Source organism: Glandiceps talaboti, chromosome 3 (genome assembly GCF_964340395.1).
Source record: "Glandiceps talaboti chromosome 3, keGlaTala1.1, whole genome shotgun sequence".
In the NCBI taxonomy this organism is placed as follows: Eukaryota; Metazoa; Hemichordata; class Enteropneusta; family Spengelidae; genus Glandiceps; species Glandiceps talaboti.
The window spans coordinates 12,669,314-12,691,846 of NC_135551.1; the positions used below are offsets into that span (position 1 = coordinate 12,669,314).

At 33.8% G+C, this 22,533-nt stretch overlaps 1 protein-coding gene across 2 annotated transcripts in view; it reads left to right on the forward strand.

The window, feature by feature from the left end:
• Positions 1-271: 271 nt before the first annotated feature.
• Positions 272-22,533, forward strand: part of LOC144432616 (transmembrane protein 181-like) — a 35,658-nt gene continuing 13,396 nt past the window's right edge. For both annotated transcript variants that reach the window (XM_078120876.1, XM_078120877.1), the window contains exons 1-15: positions 272-339; positions 4,101-4,204; positions 7,096-7,163; positions 10,164-10,254; positions 12,069-12,190; positions 12,732-12,851; positions 14,100-14,180; positions 14,579-14,678; positions 15,616-15,743; positions 17,035-17,184; positions 17,509-17,611; positions 18,465-18,516; positions 19,179-19,261; positions 21,414-21,503; positions 22,273-22,339. In XM_078120876.1, the coding sequence (XP_077977002.1) occupies positions 323-339; positions 4,101-4,204; positions 7,096-7,163; positions 10,164-10,254; positions 12,069-12,190; positions 12,732-12,851; positions 14,100-14,180; positions 14,579-14,678; positions 15,616-15,743; positions 17,035-17,184; positions 17,509-17,611; positions 18,465-18,516; positions 19,179-19,261; positions 21,414-21,503; positions 22,273-22,339 (1,376 nt within the window). In that variant the 5' untranslated portion in view covers positions 272-322. The remainder of the gene's footprint in view (positions 340-4,100; positions 4,205-7,095; positions 7,164-10,163; positions 10,255-12,068; positions 12,191-12,731; positions 12,852-14,099; positions 14,181-14,578; positions 14,679-15,615; positions 15,744-17,034; positions 17,185-17,508; positions 17,612-18,464; positions 18,517-19,178; positions 19,262-21,413; positions 21,504-22,272; positions 22,340-22,533) is intronic.

Genomic DNA, 22,533 nt, shown 5'->3' on the forward strand with positions numbered 1-22,533 from the left:
AACACTGTGTCTTTGACCAAGTGGATAAACCATGGTTCTACTTCCATGGATAAACACTGTCAAAGCTATGTTTATGAACATGCTTATGATTTGAAAGTTACGTGGAATAAATGTCTAGTCTTTGCATTATTGTTTAGAAATATTATTTTTTAATGTTATGACATCTCTAAATAGCATCATATCATGTGCAATACGATTACGAATCGACTCTTTAATAATGACGCAAGCGCTGAGTGCGCATGCGTAAACGTGGCAATCGCCATATTGCAGTTCCCTACATTATTGAGTTCCGCTGTACGTTTGTAAGGAGACCGACCTAAAAATGGTGATCGCAGAACCGTAAGTACCTAAAAATATACTAGATAGAGGGTTAAAGATGTATATCATTGTGTGCTGTTCATGAATTAATTGATAGTGAACACGATCCGAGGCAATCCGAATGAAATATCAGGTTTAGTGCGAGAAGAGCCTCATCGTGTAGAAAGCCAAATCGCTCGGGAATCGGGTAACATGTTATACGAGGCTAATTATTTTACATAGACATGTTGTTTTTTGTAATTGGGAAATGCACGTTGATTTCTACAATTTTTCAAGAGGTATGCTCGTAATGTGCAACTGGTAAGGTTTGTTCTTCATATTATAAAGCAACCAGCAAATACAACGAAGCGACAGAATGTAAACAAAGTTATTTTGGCAACGTGTCTGTCTGGACTTCCGTGTTGATGTTTGTGTTGTCTGGAAGTTGAAACACGTACATGTACATCAATCCCCGCATGTATCCGTTGAGTTTGACTCGAAAATACAATTTTACATTTCTATAATTGTTACTAGGTTTTCATTTTTACATGCTCGTTCTGTGTTCAGAAAAAAACACAGTGTATTCCCAAAACAGAAATAGTAGATGAGATTTTTTTTTAAGTTTGCATCATTTAAAAAATGTACTTGTGTACACTGTGTACTATCGACTTTGCTTTTCATTTGTATACGGTACACTATCAGCTTTTTCCTGCAACTCTTCAAATCAAAAATAATATGTAAAAAAAAAAAGCATATAAAATAAGTAAATATTATGGTCATATATGAAAAACATTTAAAGTCTTGGAAACGAAATGGCTGCCTACAATATTATATTAGTATTTTAATATGTACACTTTCAAATGATGTGTTTGACCAAGGTGTTGTTCTTTAACTTCAGTGACTAATTGCATCCAGTTCATAGTTCAACTTTTGTTATGTAAAATATTACAATGATACATATTGCATATTTGGATTATAATGTTCACACATTGCCTGAAAATGGTAATAAAGTTTGTCGTTTAGAGTGATATTACATTTATAATAATAGAATTTCAGGAAAAAAATGAGTCATCAGTTTCACACTTCCTGCAAGGATGGAACTCAACAGCATGGAATCCATACTGTCATTTTATTTTCTATACTGTAGAATAGGACAGCATGTAATCCATACTAACTACAGGGCATTTCATTTCCTATACATGTACATGTATTGTAGAACAGGACAGTGTGGAATCCATGCTATCTATAGGGCATTTCATTTCCTATACAGTGTGGAATCATACAAATGTAGACCCTCACCAGTGGAGGGTCTATGGTGGAATCCATGTTAACTATAGGGAATTTCATTTCCTACGCATGTATTGTAGAACAGGACAGTATGGAATCCATGCTAACTATAGGGCATTTCATTTCTTTTGTACAGTATAGTAAACATGCATGAATCTATGTGCTAAGATGTACGTCATATCACAGACAAGTAAATATGTTGTCTACTCTCATTGACCAAATCTAGAGGTTACATGTATCTGTGGCACTAAATCTCTTCTCAGGGGGAAGACATGTACAGATCTTCAAGGCCACAGTACATGTAACCTCCAAATTTGGCCAATGACAGTAGACAACAGCTACCATTGACCTTCTGTTCCCTTCTCTTCGTTAGAGGTGTATAGGCCAATGTGTGAGGGGATTGAGGGGACCCTGATAGATGATAGATTTATTTATTGTTATTGTTTAATTCTTGAAGAAACAAAGTTACATGCTACACTACATTTTTATACATCTCAGCGCATTGTAAACAAACTAACAACTAAAAATGGAATAATACAACAGCTAGGAAAACACAGAAAAAAACACCATTAAAATGTCTCAGAAGAAAGGGCACAAATGATGTATAAAATTGCTTGTTAAAAGTTCTTTCAAATGTAAATTTATCTTATACATTGGAGACTACAGGGAATTCAGGCAGACTGAAAACTCCCTTCGTGATGGTTCTCGTACAAGTGATGATAACTACATGTACTAGTTTGGGAATACAAAAGTACAGCATCAGAAGTGAAGCTTTTCCTTGATTGATCGCCGTGTTTATACATCTTAGCAGATTGAATAGAAATTAATGACTCCATAGATATCACCACACCTGATAGTTGGCTATCACTGCTACAAATCAAACTAATTACATGAACAGAATATTTTGATGATAAATTACACGTCTAGGATTAGTTTAGAGTTGTAGTAAATGTAGGTCAGTGTACATGTACATGTATGCCCTAGAGAGCATGTGTATAGTATAGTAGTTAATTTGCTATCTAAATTAGGTTCTATTAATTTCATGACATTATTACATTGGTCCCTAGCTCCGAGTCCTTGTATTAGGAATCTAGGGAGAATTGTAATAAGTAAAAGTGAGTTAAGATAAAATGAGGTGTTTTTTTTATTTTTAAAAAGCTGAAGTATTTAATGGAAATTTATGTAAGTATCCTCACAAGCAAACATAATTTTTCCACTCTCATGAAAACAAATTTTCTTTTTCGGTGTGTTATTGTTGTTACAAAGAGGCCTAGTGCAGAACTTTTACAAGATGTGTAATTGACTGGTCAGAGAGTCACACTTTTTCAAAAACTTGCCAGTTTTAGAACACTGACCTTAATAGAGTAGGGTCAGGTGAGGGTCATAGCCTCGCATATTTAAAAAAAAATGCAAAATGCAATGTACAGTTCTCACAAATGTAAGTTGCTAGTTTCTAAAGGACAGCATTAATTCTATGCAGCAAGGATGGCCATACAGTTAAAGCTGTTAAGTACAACAACTTGATGTAGAGTACAACTACAAGGTCAGATTAGGGTTAAAATTCAGGTGTGACAAACAGGCGTCTGGCAGAGTTTGAGAAGTACATGTAGCTCCACTGATGGGTAACATTAATGTGAAAACTGAGATTGAAACTCCAGCCTTTACATGTACAAAATGTACATGCAAATAAACCCATTCCCACCCTTCCTTATCCTACCCCCATGGAAAGTCCCAAATCAGAAAAGCTGATAAATTATGTCATGTTATACATGAATGTGTACAATCACTGTAATCTATTGTAATTATATAATTGTCATCTATTGTTTTGTACAAATCATCCAAATTTTATATATTACCAAAGGCCTTGTGAGAATTCTTATTACTCTTAAAATTACTGTAATCATAGCACTCATATGAATCCACTACTCTGTATTAAAAGGCCTTTAAACCAGGAGAACCCTGATTATTACAATATACATGTAGGTGAAATGGTAGGGTGGAAGGTAAAATTTTAGAGTGGAAGGTGAAATTACAAAAAAATGTATAGAGTGGAAGGTGAGGAATTTTAGAGTGGAACTCACTACACTACATGTATAAAGGCCTTGAAACTAGAGGAGACCCCTGATTATTACAATGTGGTAGAGTGGAAGATGAAATTTGAGAGTGAAACTCACTACTCTATAGAAGAAACCTAGTTAAGATAAAATGTCCTCAGTCCCAAAAAATAGTTGAAATATGTACATGTAGCAATGTACATTGTACATGTAGCTGGCGTTTCGGGATTAATCCTTCGTTTAGAACCCACACTTCGTATACATTTGTAATGCATGTGAAAATTCTACTCTTCAAGTTAACACCTGGGGAAAACTTTGATTACCGTAGCAGGAGTGCTGAAATCCAGTGTAATCCACTTAACTTAGTATAAGCCTTGTCAGAATCCAGATTATGCACTGTAAACTAATTTCGAAATGATCATTTATCTTCATTAATGGTTGTTTATTTATATTTATTTCCAGATCAGTACAGATGCGTCTTTATACGCTGACTAAGCGACAGTTTGTGTTGGTATTTGTTGCATTCTTTGTGTGTTTCTTTGTCACAGTATTAATCGGTATCGTAGGTAAGTACTGAAATATGTTGTATATTTAATTTGAAATATATACATGTACTAATAATACTGTTGTCATGCATAACATTGATGTGAATTCTTGTATTACACAATGGTAATTGTTTAAGAATGAATGATGATAAATGATTAAAATGTAATGTATTTTATTGATCCTTTTTGGGAAAATGCCATCAGTTAAAATTATAGTACGACAGACAATACACAAGCTAATTATAACACGATATTGATAGTCATAAAAGTTACAAACGTTTGGTACCACAAGACAGCAACATAAAAACATTGCAGTAAAAATGATATACATGCTACTCTGCAGCTCTACACCGTGACTGTTTGTCATTATAACTTATTATTGGCTGTGATAAAAATGAATTCTTGAAATGTTCAGTTACATACATGTACGATCTTTGGTAAATTCAATTTTTAAACACAGTAATATTACAAATGTACTTGATATTGTGTACATGTACATTTATTGTTTTATTTTTTACTTTTTTATCATTAGTTTTTTTTAACAATTGCAGCAATACAAAATAGAAAAAAAGACTGACGATACATTGAAATATATAAACAGAAACAAAACAGAAGAAAAAAAAACGTCCTTTAGGCTTTATTATAAAAAAAATATAAATTATATTTTTAGACCACAACTTGATGAGAGCACTGAGAATACAAAATATGTACAGGTACATTTTCTACATTGTACCGGTAGATAATATTACTATGGAAAACATGCTATCGGCAAACTGTTGTATAATATAGATACAAACTAAAACTACAGTCGTTGCATGTGGTGGGTGATAGCTACTGTGATGTAATCACCCTGTAATCAAGGTAGTGTAAACACTGAATGAGGTGAAACAAGCTGACACTTGAGAAATACGTGCTATCAGAAACCCCACCCTATTCTGTGTGTAGTGCACTTACAATAACATTCATTGATATCTTACATATATGAACAAGTCGCAAAAATAGTTTTAGTTTGTGTCTGTATTAGCTTGTCTGTAGTTAATATACCATTGTTGTGAGTCTCTAGTTCGTGACTTCGTGTTATATGCGGTAAAATAACTCTGCCTCAGCAATGTTTAGATTGGACATCTGTGATTCTCCGTAGGGACCTAACAATAATAACCCAGCTGATTGCAATGAAGAATAGACAACTATATCGATGCAAAACTAGCCGATGATCAATACATGTGTATATTTGTTTTATTTTCCACTGCCATTACAATACTTGTAGGTCTCACAGCGTATTGAAATATTGGATTGACACTGTGCAGCGAAGAACAATCATTCAATATTTCATACTAATATAGAAGTTAGGATCAACTCTTTCTTCACTCTTATTGTGGGAAATCTCCCAGATGTCATAATTTCAAATAATATTGCTGGCATTTACTATTTTGAAAAAAATAGTAAAAATATAACATTTAGAAATTATTCTCATTTAAATATCACATTTAGAATATAATTATTTTCATTTTTCTCTACAATGCAGGTGTTTGAACGCATTTTGATTTTAAAAGATTTTTTTTTTGTAATTGCTTCAGTTTACCTTTAAGCAGTGTACATATGCATTAATAATAAATCACTAAACTAAAAATGCAGTTTATATGAATGGTTTCAATCAATCTCAACTCAAAACACTGCAAAAAAAAACTGACTAGTTTTGCCATGTTAACAGAACATCATCAGTTTTGAAAATCAAGACAAAAATAATAAAGTAATGGTCTTTTATATTATCTCACCAACAGAGATGTGTATCCAATTATACATGTATATAGAAACTGTAAAGTGTTTTCACAAATTGCCTTATCACTTACATTGTAGGTCTAATATGTAGACACAGTACTACAACTATCAAAGTGACCATATATACATGAAGGCTGTCTTTATCTCAAGCAGGAAATATTACTTTTACTTGTCCAAATATTTCAGTAAACCATGTGAAGCCATTAACACCTGTTGTGAAAACATTTAGTCCACTGAAGAAATCAATGGCATGTAGACAAAATACAAATGTATTATGCTAACCCTTCAGTAGCTCCCTGCACAGCAAGTTGATTGTATACTTTGATATCAATTATGAACTTTTTATCTTTCATTTTGTTTTTCAAAATTTGTACCATACCACACTCTCTTGTAGTGTGTGTAGATTGAATTGAATTGAATTGAATTGAATTGAATTGAAAATGTATGGACAAGGTAATATTTCCTGCTCTTGATAAAATAACCTTAAATTTATATTATAAAGTTGATGAATCTCTTTGGATCTAAATTTGTGACCAGTTTGATATTTATTTATCAAAACTTGTAGTATTTCAATCTTTGAAGTGTCAATGGTCCTGTATCAGATGTTATGACATTCTACCAAGATATAGTATCGTCAAAACATTCATAGACTTACAGTTGTCAGTTTAGCCATGAAACTTATCATTGATTTTCAAATCGAGAGATACTCCATTAAATGATTTCAAAACTAATGATGAGTCAAAGTCTCTAGACTGTGGTTAATTATGAATATTTAGATTTGATAATATGCACAGTATGATTTACATATTGTTTATTTTATTTTTGTAAACACAGGTCTGCGATTGGTCGGTAGTTATAATTTACATATTTTTTTTTTTTGTAAACATAGGTCCTCCATTTGTTGATAGTTGTGATTTACATGTTGTTTATTTTATTTTTGTAAACACAGGTCCTCCATTGGTCGATAGTTGTGATTTACATATTGTTTATTTTATTTTTGTAAACACAGGTCCTCCATTGGTCGATAGTTATGATTTACATATTGTTTATTTTATTTTTGTAAACATAGGTCTTCCGTTGGTTGATATGTAGATGTGATTTACATATTGTTTATTTTATTTTTCTAAACACAGGTCCTCCATTGGTTGATAGTTATGATCAGAATGCCTCACAGTTGGTACCTGAACCTGAAAACCTTGCAGTAAGTCCTCTGTTGTGTCTTAAGTGTTTTAAGGTGATACTTTTGGTATTTTGTCAGTAATTCTTGTTATTTTCTTGAGTCTTCTGAAGAAATAACCATAACCTTCCTACACTGAAGTTGATCACAATGCCAATATGGCTGAAATGGGTTGAGTAGCTGTTTTATACTTGACTTGATGTGGTTGGAATATCATTGTTATTTATTATCAAGGGGGACACTGTAAGATATGACATGTTGCTCAGCCCTGATCAGGATTCTTTTTGAAATGATATCTGATATGGTGGCATGCCATATCTTACAGACTAATCAAGCATGGTGCTCATAAATCAAAAACAGGGTTTAGCACCCTTGCTTAATGCCTTGGACTTAGCACCCTTGCTTAATTCCTTGGGTTTAGCACCCTTGCTCAACGCCTTGGGCTTAGCACCCTTGTTTAAAATTAATTCCTTGGGCTTAGCACCCTTGTTTAATGCCTTGGGCTTAGCACCCTACAAATGTATCTCAACGCCTTGGGCTTAGCACCCTTGCTCAATGCCTTGGGCTTAGCACCCTTGCTCAACGCCTTGGGCTTAGCACCCTTGCTCAATGCCTTGGGCTTACATGTAGCACCCTTGCTCAACGCCTTGGGCTTAGCACCCTTGTTTAAAATTAATGCCTTGGGCTTAGCACCACCATGGGCAGGGAGAACACAACATGTACTTGCCATACATGTAAATAAACTCAGTCACGTTGACCATCCTCAGCTACGTTTACCATACTCAGTTATGTCACCATGGCTTTACATCAATATTCAGGGCAGAAAGTTCAGTTATGTATCAGATACTATAAACAGCCCATGACAAATACAAATACAGTGTAACAGCTGGTAACCTATACATGTACATGTACACAGTGGTACACACAGGGAAATAACATTGTATAGCACTACAGCAGCTGATACATGTACATCACCTTCAGGCTTCCAATACTCAAATAACAACCATTGTTGTCTCTAGTTTTCGAGTTGTCAATGTCAAACCAATAAATATACAACTCATACAAATGTACCTGTAGATGTTAAAAGTTGAACATTTTGAAGTTGATCTTCTGATAAACTGTTCTCAGTTCAACCAACCAACAAAGACAATGTATCTTCCAAACTATATCCACTGTTTATCCTGATTTAATGCCAGGAGACAAAGTTCTCCATAATGATGTCAAGTGTGGATAAAACTATTGCAGTGATAATGTCAACTGCAGATTTACAATGTTTAATGGATTACTTTATGATCAATCAAGGCCAATATTTGATCTTTGCTTTATGCATTGTAGTCTATTTGATATTCCCCAGTTGTTTTGTGTTTATGCCTCACTACACATACATTGTACTGTACAATGTATCTTCCTGTATTTCTATTTGTATTTCTGTAACCCTACTCTGAGGATAAACAGAGGTGTGTTCTGTTTTGGAAAAAAATGAGTGGAGAACTTGAAGTACCTCTGTTACATGTACAATTGTACTGAATAGGTTTTAACATGTTATTGTCCAGCCAATACGAATAATGGGAAATCCTTCATCACTGTATGACTCACAGTCACACTAAACATAAATCAACAGATGGAATGATTGATTGTACTCACACACTATAACATGTGTCGAATTAGTGTTTTCACGCTTTTTGTGTGACATGAAATCTTTTGTAAGGTTTGCGCTTATCAGATGAAAAATGATAGAAAGAGTTACTCATGGTGCCTGTATTACATGAGAATAATTTTATAGATAAAAAGTACATGTATATGTAGAATGTTGTCATTAATGATTAAGGCCATTTTAATTTTTCACTCATTGGACTATATTTATCACAGGAGTTGTTCTAGATATCTTGTGAAGGAAGGTAGTCTCTGTTAGAATATTTGTAATGGCTTCAAATTGCTCTTCACAAAGGGTTACTGTCTGTAATATGTACTGTGCAAGTTTTATCATGTTGTCATCTTAATACATGTTGTATGTACAAATATGGATGTCTTTGTAGTGTAGAGGGTACAATCTACCGGGTACAGTACATGTGCATTGTACATACATGTATATAATATGCACTGTACATGTACATGTACACATGCATATGAATTTACTGGAAGCTCCTGACCAAGGGGGTGTAGTGGGGTGGGAAGTGGAGGTAAGATGCATGATACATTTTGCTACCAAGGACAGGGGTACTCAGGTTGTGTACATTTTACATTGTATCATGACACTTTGTGGAATAATTGTCAATACTTGTATTTCTACGCAAAAGGACAGATTTACGTCTGCAAGTAGGACTATTGACACTAGATATTCACTTATACTGACACATACATGTACATGTAGAACAGGTTAAGGAGAGTTTCAAGAGACTTCCTGCAGGTGTCCCATTGTAGGAGAGCTTTTAGGACAAGTACAGGTAGTGTTTGTATGGTCATCAAATCCCACTACAATGTAACTCTTTCATTGCTTCAGTCATGTCAACTGAGGTGACATTTTTGTTAGTGTACATGTAAACGTGGCTAACTACAAAATATGTACATTTGAAATTATTACTGTAACAGTTACTCAATTGATTTGTCATTTGACACAGTCATACCATGCACAAGCCAAGTTATTGTCTTTGAACAGAAAATATGGAATATATACCCTGGTTGTTCTACGTCACAACAACCTGTCACTGGTTCTGTGGTGTTCAAAATATGAGTCACAACATTCTAAAGTGCTATTATTTTTCTCTATTTTAAAAAAATAATGCGTGAGAAGGTATAATTATATTACTCCCCAATAATTTTCTTCATTCACATTCCGATAGAAAATACTTGTGACCTAAGTGTGTGTCAATACTCATCTAGTGACCTGTATAGGTAGGTCACTCTGAGGTTAATCATATTTTCCTTGGCTGAATAAAACAAAAGATATTTGGGAGTAATATCTAAATACATGTACAAATGTACTTATTAATGGTTCATCTTTTGTCATCGTTTTTTACCTTACAGGTGGGACCATTTCATTTAAAATCACCCACATTATCAACATTTAATCAACAACTGTGGTTGCTTGCAACGCCACACTTGGACCATGTCAAAGGTAAAAAATATTGTATGACGTGTGTTTTACATGTACATGAATATATGTATCTTTGTTGTTGAAAATCTATAAGTAATATCAGCATAACTAAAAGGTGCAGTGTGCCCTTAAGCCAATTTGATGTATCACTGACAAACAAGTATTTATTAAGACCCACCCAAATTTGATGTTCTCCAATCTCTTAACCATGTGGTGATGACTTTATAAGAAATGTGTGTTCATCATTTTGACCAACACTAAAAAATTGCCTTTTTAGAGAATACATTGAAAATAAGTGACAGTTTCCTCTTCTTTGGGTAGCAAATTAACTTATATTTGTTCCAATGTTAATGATAATATTCTGACAGTAATGTGTCACATAAAATTGTATTTTACATTTCCTGACTCCAGAAAATGTCAGTGTTTCAGTTAAGGGTAAAAAAATCCCTGTCTTGGAATCCAAGTGGGATATGGTAAATGAGGTGTTATATTTATTGCCATTTCTGTTCTCATTTACGCACATAACTTTGGCCACATAGAGACAATTTCTGACACTGACAGGGTCTATTTACTTTTGCAGACCAACGAAAAGAATATAAATTCCAGACATACATGTAGATGTCAGTTTGAATATATGTTTAAACTAAGCTTGTAAAGTGTTTTTGGGTTATGATATTTTAGTTCATAACTTTCACAAACAAAGTACAAATTGTACTTAGTAAGGAGCCATACATTACTAGGCTGTATTTCCAGATATATGTACCTATATGTCATTAAGTTGAGTTTGACCACCAAGCTAATTTTATACATGCATGTAGTTGCAACACATGTAAGTTTACTTTTCTCATGTAGTTATTATATTTGTCCAGGTACATGCACGTTGATACTGAGTGATTATAGCACAAAGCTGATACTGTAACAATCAATTGCATAAAAATGAATGTACCAAGCAAATATATTAAGTATATATATACATACATGTATATATATAAATATATATTAATTTTGTGTGTAATTGAGAAATTCTGCAATGAATGGATGTGTGTGTAAATGTATGATTTTATATGCAATTGTGTGAAATTTCAGTGTCCAAGCTTTCAAACATAACATGTCAATCAAGAATGGTTAAAAAAAAAGGGGCTAAAAGCACTTACTGGTAGCCATTTTGAATAATTATATAATTACGTAATGTAGCAAAATTGCAAAAATTTATATACAATGTTGCACTTAATGACCTTTCCAAATACATATAGATATATGAGGGTTAAATAACCAAAATTTCCAAAAAATGTTGGAATGATGACCATGGTATATACAAATGTAGTCATACACAAAAGTGCATAGACCTCCAGGAAGTCAGTCTCTAATGGACTAATACAGTAAGAAATTAAGAAACAAAACAATATTTAAAAGTTGTAAAAATATTTAAAGAAGGATGTCCCAAAATGTACAAAGCTAGGAAGATATTTAGCCTGCTGTATATGTGATTACTTCATCAATCACATATGATGTGACATTAACAGGAATTTTTAATATATGTGTCACGTCACATACCAGTACTTGCTTAGTATCAGTGCGTGATGATAAGAGCTTACTTGTAGTGAAAACAAAACTCATATCAGTTTTGAATTAACCATTGAAAATCTCCTGCTGCCACCGATGATGATAATGCAAAAAAATTGTGTGACACAAATATAAGATACAAGATACAAGAAAACTTTATTATCTCACGTATAGAAATTACCGTGACGTGGATCCATACATTAAACACATATTAAAATAAAGATACAATAAATACAAAATAAAATGTACACATTGTACATCTATTCTTACAGGTGAAGTGTTTGCTAAAAATTTTCTGATGAGTGTAGAAATACATGGTCAAGATGTAGACACTACAGTGCATTCATTGAGTGAAGAAGCTCACAACAGAACACGATGGCTGAGGTGTTCTGAGGTAAGATAAATAATACATTGTATCATTGAAAAATTAGGTGGTTTGTCTATAACAGTACAATGTCATGAATTGTGACTTCTAGAGGGGCTAGACTAATTGTAATCTGTACATTGCTGGTTGTGGAGTCATGATGGTAATATAAAGGGTGGGGGTGGGGGTGGGGGGCTGATTCGTGCTCTCACACATTGCTGGTTGTGGAGTCATAGTAAAATGGTTTGGTGGGGTTGATGGTGATATTGTACTCTCACACATTCCTTGTTTAAACCTGATGACTGCCATTTGTTTCTGATTGACTGAATTTCTCGGATAAGATTTTAAGCATACTTTTGCTTTTGCCTACACTGTACAAGGTCATGAAATGGGAACCTTATACATGTAGTCCAAGATTGTTATGGAATGGATTCAATCTTGTGTACTTATATGTAGTATTAAACAGCAATACTTGCACACTGAGTATTTGTTAGCAAGAGTAATATAAAAATGGATTGTCTTTATACATGTATCTGGACTTCACAAATTATATTTTTTTTGTCAATTTCAGCAATGTGAAACGTTTATAGTTCTTCATTTACCATATCTGGATTTCACAAATTATCTTATTATCTTAAAATTTTATGGTTTGGAATCTTTACAAGATAATATGAAAGAGATAGTATTTCAGGTAAGTGTTAATTATATACAGATTCAGAGTTCTCCTCAATTTCATTGTCACAAGCCACAGGCTCTTTTACGGCACTGTCCAAAACATATTGTTTTGCAGTGTCGTGGAAGAAATAACTACTCTGATTTGCGAGAATGCACGATTTTGACCCAAAAAAAAGGGGCTGCCTAATTTGCATAATCATTTGCATATAATTGCCATATTTTCAGATCACACCATTAGAGAATGAAAAAAATGTTTTCAGCAACAAAAAGTCCTAAAATCAATTAAATCCTTATTTTCTATGAGGATTCATTAAGCAAACTAGAATACAGACAAGAGTAGTTTATAATATAAAGAAATTTGTTCAGATTAGCAACAACAATCTTATTGTTATGTTATGTTTCAATTCATGTCATATTGTGTGTCACATTGTTTTCACAATGTGGCAACTCAAATATCTGAAAATAAAATTTTATTTAATAACTTCAGAAACAAAAGGCCACAAGCTAGGCTATAAGATACATTGAGCCATATCAGGCTTCTCAACCAGTGATAGTTGATAGCATGGTACATGTTTTATCTTACAGACTAGCTACATTTGTATAATCACACTTTAAAAATAGAAGTAAAAAAAGAAATAGAACCACACACAAGAAAACTAAACTATCTGTAACATTAAAGTGGTCATATGGATGATAATTGGGGTATTTCTGATTTTTAATGTATAAATCAATTTTTCATATGGCTTCCCACCAGAAAAATCAATGTGAAACGATATATTGCAAAAGACTAATAAATGTGTAAAATCTTTGTTATTGTACGCACAATAACAAACGTTTTATAATTTTTAGCTTTGTACAATGTATTGAGTTTCAAACACAGACTTGGTCAGTGTTGTTTCACACCGATTTGTCACATAGAAAGCCGAAATAAAATTGTTTTAGTAATCCAAAATCCAAAATAAATACCCACTCATCATCCATATGGCCACTTTAATTACAGAGACAGTATGGGGTCTGGTGATGTAAAATATCGGTACATGCACTTGTACATGAAGGCCTTTTTTAATAGTCCTGTATATGGAAGAATGTATATGGTGTACATATTGCATACGGATTGTAAGACTTTGTGTTTACTATTCAGCAGTCGTATATATAGGAGAATGTATAGGTGTACACATTGCATAGAGATTGTAAGACAGGAAATTTAACATGCACTTGTACATGTTGTTTAGAAATTCACATTAATTCTGTTTTTGTTTTTCAGTTTAACACTTATATACCAACATTTACGCAAGTAGAGATATGGTTTCGGTTTGTGTTCCTGGTGACCACATTCATTGTTACAGTAAGTATTAAAACTCTGCTGCATTAATGTTTTTCACCACTTAGATTCTCATGTTTTTACCGTCTGTTATACACCTTTAGAAGCATTCTGTTCAAAGCCTCTAACTAATTTACATATTTTGTGATGGAAAATCGGTGATGTAGAATGTACATTGTCATAATTTACAGCAATCAGAAAAGAAACGCTGTATTTCCTATTCAAATGTGTACAGTTTGGCTTGTGCATGGTATATCTTGTAAAGTATGCATATACTACATTTTGTATTCTAGGTCATCACACATGTTACTTCCCAGTGTATTGAATTTTGATTGATGTGTTTTCGAGTTTAGAATCACATTTCAATTGACACTTTCCACTATGATATACCATACGGTGATGACATCTTGGTTCTCTTTCAGTGTCTCTTTGCCCACTCATTGAGGAAATTTTCCATGAGAGATTGGTCCTTTGAACAGAAGTGGATGTCATTGTTATTACCCCTTCTACTTCTTTACAATAGTGAGTATAAATCATACATCAAGTAGTCCCCATACACAGTATTTGATAGACATTTCTGATATGAGTGATAATACTAGTATATCTGGATATATTCTCTAACAGGATTCTGATATAAATTTAACATTTCTGAATATATTTCTAAAATATATTCAACATCCCTTAACAATATGTTTTAAATAAATTTAACATTGCATAACATCTTTGTGAAACAAATTTAATATCTCTGAACATATTTCTAAAATGAATTTAACAATAACATCTCAAGATTTTTGAAAAAAAATTAACGTTACTTAACATCTTTGTGAAACAAATTTAACATCACATCCAAATTATTTCTAAAGTAATTTTAACATCTTTTGACATATCTTGGATGTCCCCCAAATCTTTGGACAAGTCTTGTTCATAGAAAGATGTTGTGTACTTTATGATAATGTCTCACTCTGTGTAATCATCAAAAGATTTAACCATGAGGGAGCTGGAGAAAGGATGCTAATTCAAAGGTTTTTAAATCATTCAGAGAAGTGTATTAAAGCAAAATTGATTAACAGTTAACAGTATAACATTAAAGTTAGTGGTGTAAAACACAAATTTAACATCATATAGATGTGACTTACTTCATAATTTACACAGCTAAATTTGTTGTTGTACAATCATGTGCATACATGTATACGTTTTTCTAACAAACTCAACAGAAGGTTCAGTAATGTTAAAGGCATGGTATATGCTGTCTATATAATATCGGGGGTGTGATGTGAAAATACGCTGTCTAATATAGGGGATGGGGGGGGGAGATTTGTGTCAATTACAAATAATAATTTAAAGTAAAAGCAATGTCTTCTGTAATGTCTGTGATAATTATGTAAGCGAGAATGTTATATGAATTTTAGTTTATCATTTGTGCTACAACACCATTGCCGTTATTTATATTATTCCACAGATCCTGTTTTCCCATTGACATTCCTTGTGAATAGTTGGGTACCAATTATGATGGATAACCTCTTCCAAGCCACATTCCTATCAGCATTGTTGTTGTTTTGGTTGTGTGCATACCATGCTGTCAGACAGGTAGGTCAATATTGTTTAGCTTGTGTGCGTACCATGCTGTCAGACAGGTAGGTCAATATTGTTTAGGTTGTGTGCGTACCATGCTGTCAGACAGGTAGGTCAATATTGTTTAGGTTGTGTGCATACCATGCTGTCAGACAGGTAGGTCAATATTGTTTAGGTTGTGTGCATACCATGCTGTCAGACAGGTAGGTCAATATTGTTTAGGTTGTGTGCATACCATGCTGTCAGACAGGTAGGTCAATATTGTTTAGGTTGTGTGCATACCATGCTGTCAGACAGGTAGGTCAATATTGTTTAGGTTGTGTGCATACCATGCTGTCAGACAGGTAGGTCAATATTGTTTAGGTTGTGTGCATACCATGCTGTCAGACAGGTAGGTCAATATTGTTTAGGTTGTGTGCCTACCATGCTGTCAGACAGGCAGGTCAGTAGTATTGTGTTGGCTGTGTGCCTATCATACTGTCAGACAGGTAGGTCAATATTGTTTACGTTGTGTGCCTACCATGCTGTCAGACAGGCAGGTCAGTAGTATTGTGTTGGTTGTGTGCATACCATGCTGTCAGACAGGTAGGTCAATATTGTTTAGGTTGTGTGCGTACCATGCTGTCAGACAGGTAGGTCAATATTGTTTAGGTTGTGTGCGTACCATGCTGTCAGACAGGCAGGTCAGTAGTATTGTGTTGGTTGTGTGCATACCATGCTGTCAGACAGGCAGGTCAGTAGTATTGTGTTGGTTGTGTGCGTACCATGCTGTCAGACAGGCAGGTCAGTAGTATTGTGTTGGTTGTGTGCCTATCATACTGTCAGACAGGCAGGTCAGTAGTATTGTTTAGGTTGTGTGCCTATCATACTGTCAGACAGGCAGGTCAGTAGTATTGTTTAGGTTGTGTGCCTATCATGCTGTCAGACAGGCAGGTCAGTAGTATTGTGTTGGTTGTGTGCATACCATGCTGTCAGACAGGTAGGTCAATATTGTTTTGGTTGTGTGCGTACCATGCTGTCAGACAGGCAGGTCAGTAGTATTGTTTTGATTGTGTGCGTACCATGCTGTCAGACAGGCAGGTCAGTAGTATTGTGTTGGCTGTGTGCCTATCATACTGTCAGACTTTGTCATGTTTATAATAGCCTTTTAAACAAAACAAAGAGTAAACAAAATGTAGTACATTCTGTTCTTATAAATAGTCCATGGATTGGCATTTGCCATAAAGTGAAGAAATGAAATCAAAGTCCAAACATCAGAGTATCTTTTATTTCAGTTTTCTTGATTTTGATTGTTATTTTATTGCAGAGTGAAAGACATTGCCTTACATTCTATATGCCTAAATTGATATTAATTGGTGTATTATGGGTGACAGCACTCTGTCTGGCTACATTTCAACAATACAATGAGTTACAAGATCCAACCTTCCAGTATAAAGTAGATACAGGTGGTTTCCTGGTAAGTGTTTCATACATGTACACTCTTGTGTTAAACTAAAGTAGACACAGGTAGTTTCCTGGTAAAGTGTTATCATGTGCTTTCTTGTTATGCGAAATAAAAATATTCTCTCTCTCTCTCTCTCTCTCTCTCTCTCTCTCTCTCTCTCTCTCTCTCTCTCTCTCTCTCTCTCTCTCTCTCTCTCTCTCTCTCTCTCTCTCTCTCTCTCTCTCTCTCTCTCTCTCTCTCCCTCCCTCCCTCCCTCACAATGGCTCACGCAGGATATCGTGAGATCTGCCACGAAACGAAAAACAGCTCATTTCTTTCTCTCATTTCTTCTTACAGGGTCTCAAGATATTTTTCTTCATAGTTGGTAGCATGTATTTATTATATTTGATCTTCCTCATCGTTAGAGCCTATACAGAACTTAGGTCCATGCCGTATTTTGGTAAGTAAATATTTATGACTCCTAAGTGCTCATTCCCTTCACTGTAAAACATCTCATGAATATTGTTCAACCATGAATAATCATTTCTGCTATCTCCCATGATGCAATGGCCCATAGCAAAGATGCCCTATAAAGACACAAGATCAACTTGATGTTTCTGTAGAATTGAAAGTTAGTAATTGAAGGTAATGCAAAATCATGAAATGATACTTCAGAACCCATAGTTCATGAACGTGTCTCTATTTCCTGGAGTGGCATTCCCCTTTAAACATTCCAATGACTCTTCTTCCAGGTTGCAAGTATAAAACATTGTGTGCTTGAGGACACAATATAACCAACTCTGTTATGTTCGGTTGTCTTTTGACTTATCAGAGACTCTTCTAAGAACGTATTTGAACTGTTGATCTGTTTTGTCAACATTTACTTAATAACTAAGTTTTCCACATATCTGTATATTTGTGCAATTTTTTTTAGTTTAATTTGCAACTCCATTGTTTTGGATGCTTGAGTTGTTGAGGCATAAATAGCCAAGTCCTTACTTGTAACGTAATAAATTGCAAAAGTATAATAAATATGTAAAATGTTTGTTGTGTACATACAATGACAAAAAAAATTCAAATTTTTTAGCTTTTTGCAATGCTTTGAGTTACAAACACTGACTTTGTCAATGTTGTTTCACATTGATTATTGAAGTAGGAAGCCATAATACAATTGTTTTATATATTAAAAATCTAAAATAAATACCCAATCCTCATCCATATGGCCACTTTAAAAGAATATTAATCATACTACACTACATGTACATCTAAACAGGTTGAAATCATGTAAAGCTCTTTCTTTATTCTCTTTGCAGACTTGAGGTTAAAGTTCATGACAGCTCTTATGTTTTGTGTAGTTGCAATAAGGTAAGTTTCAATTTTCACTTTGTCATTTCATGAACATTGAGATATTTTTTAAGTGGAAGAAAAAATCAACCAAACAACAGCTGCTGTCATTCTTACTGAACTCTTTCAATGCCCAATGCGTGCTTGATCAGCCAAGCTATTGGTCTATTAAACTGCCACAGGCTGACACATCAGATCATTGTCGTTTTGTAAGGAGTATTTTGATTCGTATTTACTGTACAAAGTCATCTTATTTGGTGAAAGTATCCAATCAGTGATGTTTGTACAAAATATTTTGGTGCCGAAAATGAATCTTGTGCTGTCCAGGATTCAGGCAAACTTCTAATACATGTAGGTCAATTGAGATCATCAACTATAACTCATTACTTATTTCTAATTCCCATTTTACAACAAACCGATATGAAGAATCATGCAGGCTACACAGCGCACCATGATTTCATGTTTTACCACCAAAAGAAGAATAAAATGTGCCATAGTGTAATAGTATAGTCAACCAATATCTCTGAATTACTCCATGTCAAATCTATATGTTGTATGGGGCGCTCCATTCACTAGTAAGTAGTCTGACAGCTATAAGTTACAAGCTGGATTCGATTAAAGTATCACTTCAGTGAATTACTGAGACTGTTGGTAATCATATTTTCTTTATTTTGTATTTACAGTATAACAATAATGGCACTCCGATTTGGTACTGGTGTATTGGACCCAAACTTTGTTCCAGAACTTTCCACACATTACAAAAATTATATCCTTTTTGGAAGGAACAGTCTGGTTGTGAAATAACTGTTCTTGTGTGAATTCTCATATTTTATTATTTTATTTGATTAATATGATATGAGATATTACAGCTAAAATGATGTAGGCTTAGTGTTTTACTCATGGGACATGTTTTTAACGCAAAAATAGATACGTTTCAACTCTAGACTAACAATAACAGAGACACAATAAACACAGCAGAATCCTTTGCCCAATCACATTGAGCACTGATAGAGCATTGCTATTCTTTTACGGTGCAGTAAAACAGGCTTCTAATGAAAACATTACACATGGACTTGATGATTTCAATGGCTGCAATTGTTTATTTTCTAACTGATAATCAATATTTCAACTTGACTACTTCAACATCCCCACTGTGCACGGCAACTATGTAATTACATTAGTTGTCTGAGGGTGTGTATTAAATGTCATGTCACATGAGCGAAACACCAAGCCTACATTTTAGCCGTAACTTTGTTAATTGTCTGAGGGTGTGTATCAAATGTCATGTTACATGAATGAAACACCAAGCCTACATCATTTTAGCTGTAAATGTCATGTTACATGAGTGAATCACCACGCCTACATCATTTTAGCTGTAAGAGATCAACAGATTTCTTGCCTAACAGTCAAATGTATAGCCTCTGAGCTTGTGGGATGTTGACCAGATGGAACATTTAATATGCATCTTACCAGTTTTAAATTTATACTTTGTTGGGAACCATATTTCAATTTCTAACTTATGTTCAGTTGTATGTAGTGACTGCAACATTTCTAACCGTTTTTTTTTTCTGGTATGATTTAAAATTACCTTATGACATAATTTTTGAGGAACCAAAAAAAAGAGGGAAAACTCAACAGCTACAAATTACTTGATGTATCCTCACCCATTGCAATTCATATGGTCAATTTCAATTTCCTCCTAAATAATTTTTAGTGTGCTCTGTGTAGGTGTCATTTAAATACTGACATTAACCAAAATGCAGTTAGTTACAGACATTGCAACTTTAATGACTGGACTGATTTGAATTCTTAGAAAGATCAAATCTTACTTTGTATACACCTTTGACAGACAGATGGACTATACGGCATACATCTGTCACTTTTAACATTTGTGGGGGAGATATTTCAACTTCATAGATGTTGAGTTGAGTATAGGTACTTAAGTACAGCTGTAGCCAGGTAGTCAGATTTAATGTAAATATGACATACTTTTTGAGGGAGCAAAACACAAAATACTTAACACACACAAAAAAAAAACACACTGTAAAAAGTGGAAATTTTCGCTAAAGACTTATTTTCACCAATTTTGCGGGGAAAAGAAAAATGCAAAAATAAGTAGTGACTAAAATGCTTTCTTGCACATGAACACAATGTACCAGTCTGGTAATTAGAGAAATTTGGTCTTTGAGAACTTGCTGAAGACTGTAAAATCACTTTATTTTGTAGTTGTGAAAATATCTAGGTGTACATTACCAAATTACTGTACATTTATGCATACATGTTTTCAACCATCTCTAACATGCTGTGTTGATGTCAATATACCTCTCAATAATGTTTTAGTGTTTTTAAAGTAGGTGTTTTAACACTGACTTTAGCCAATATTTTTATACAGACGTTGCAACTTTAATTGCTAGACTAAGAGCTTAGATAAGTTATATTCTACTTTGTATTAACATAACATATTAGAAAATGGTATATTTTACAGGCATTTATCAGTTTCAGCTTATATTCTATGCAACATACCAGGTAATAGTATAATCCAACTATAAACATAGGTTGAATCAAGTCTAGCAGCTGACTAACAATGTTCATCAGCTTGGTAGACCATTTGTTATTCTGATGAGGATTGTCAACCAGGACTTATCGAAAGCTCAGTGCTAAAATTTTGCTTTTGCTTTATGATCTTTGTATTATCAATTCTAGGAACTGTTGTAGTGGAACAAAATTAACGTGACTTGAGTGATTTGAAGCCTAAGAGAGATCAGACATAACTGTGCTCTGTATTATTGATGTACAGATTTTCTGTTACAAATTGATAAAAACAACCAGTATGCAAATAATACATTGAGAACTTGGCTATGGTTGAGAGAGTCTAATTCATGAGACAAAATTCATGATTGTCCTTAACTCCACTGTACCAGCTGAATTCTTATCATTTTATGGCTTACTAAACTTTTACCTTTATACCTTGGCATATGTATACTCACCCTCAAAAAATGCCACTACAGGTAAGTGTACTGTATTTGTAAAGATCCTGTTTTCAGTAAATTGCGCCCTCTAGAGATGATATATGCAAATTTAGATTCTTACATTATTTGTCTAAATCATAATACAATAGCAGAATAATTCATGCAATTCTATTTGATTTGGCATCTTGATAAAAAATACTAAATTGAAAATAAAATCTCACTAATGACACTGGCAATGTACAGGGTTTTATGGTATTTTTGTTGTGTTAAAAATGTAGAAGTACCAGTGATTGGTAAAGTATCTGCATACCAATTTCTACCAGTTTTCTCAAAAGCCCTTTACATAGGTGAGAATAGAGTGAATGTCTAGTGGTACAGATCAGAAAAAATTGTAGAATGTTCAGCTTACTTTGCGCACTGTTCAACATTATAATTGCTAATGAACAATGTAGGGTGTAATAGTGACTATGTAATAAAAACTTACATGTACATCAATGACTTTAGCATGTAATCTCCAACTGTGGTTCATATTTCAAACTAAGAGGTTGAAGACTATATAATGAATTCTTGTAAGACATGAACTGAAAATTCAAGTATGTTTATCTTGAACTAGGGTTAAAATTTTGAATTCTGAACTTGATAGAAAAATGTTGATTTTTTTTTTATAAGATATGCACTGAAAATGAAATATGTATTGGGTGTGTTCAGTTATGGTTAATATTTTGAACTATGAACTCTGTATTAAAGGAAGGTGTAGCTACTAAGGCAGATGATTGACATATGTTTTTCTTCCTTTTTTTTCAACCAGAATCCCATTTTAAGGACAACCCAGCATTCTCTATGCTCAATGACTCAGACGATGAGATAGTCTATGGGTAAGTTGTCTATCATACCGGTATAGCGTTACAAAACTATGGATTTTTGCTGACAGTCAGTCAATCTTGCATCTACAATTGATGACAAAATTCATCAACTAATTTGATAAGATTTGAAGTGCAACTGATTGAAACAGATTCCAGCAATGATCTGTAGAAATTGGTCAATCCAAATTTTAAGTTTCACAAGCACA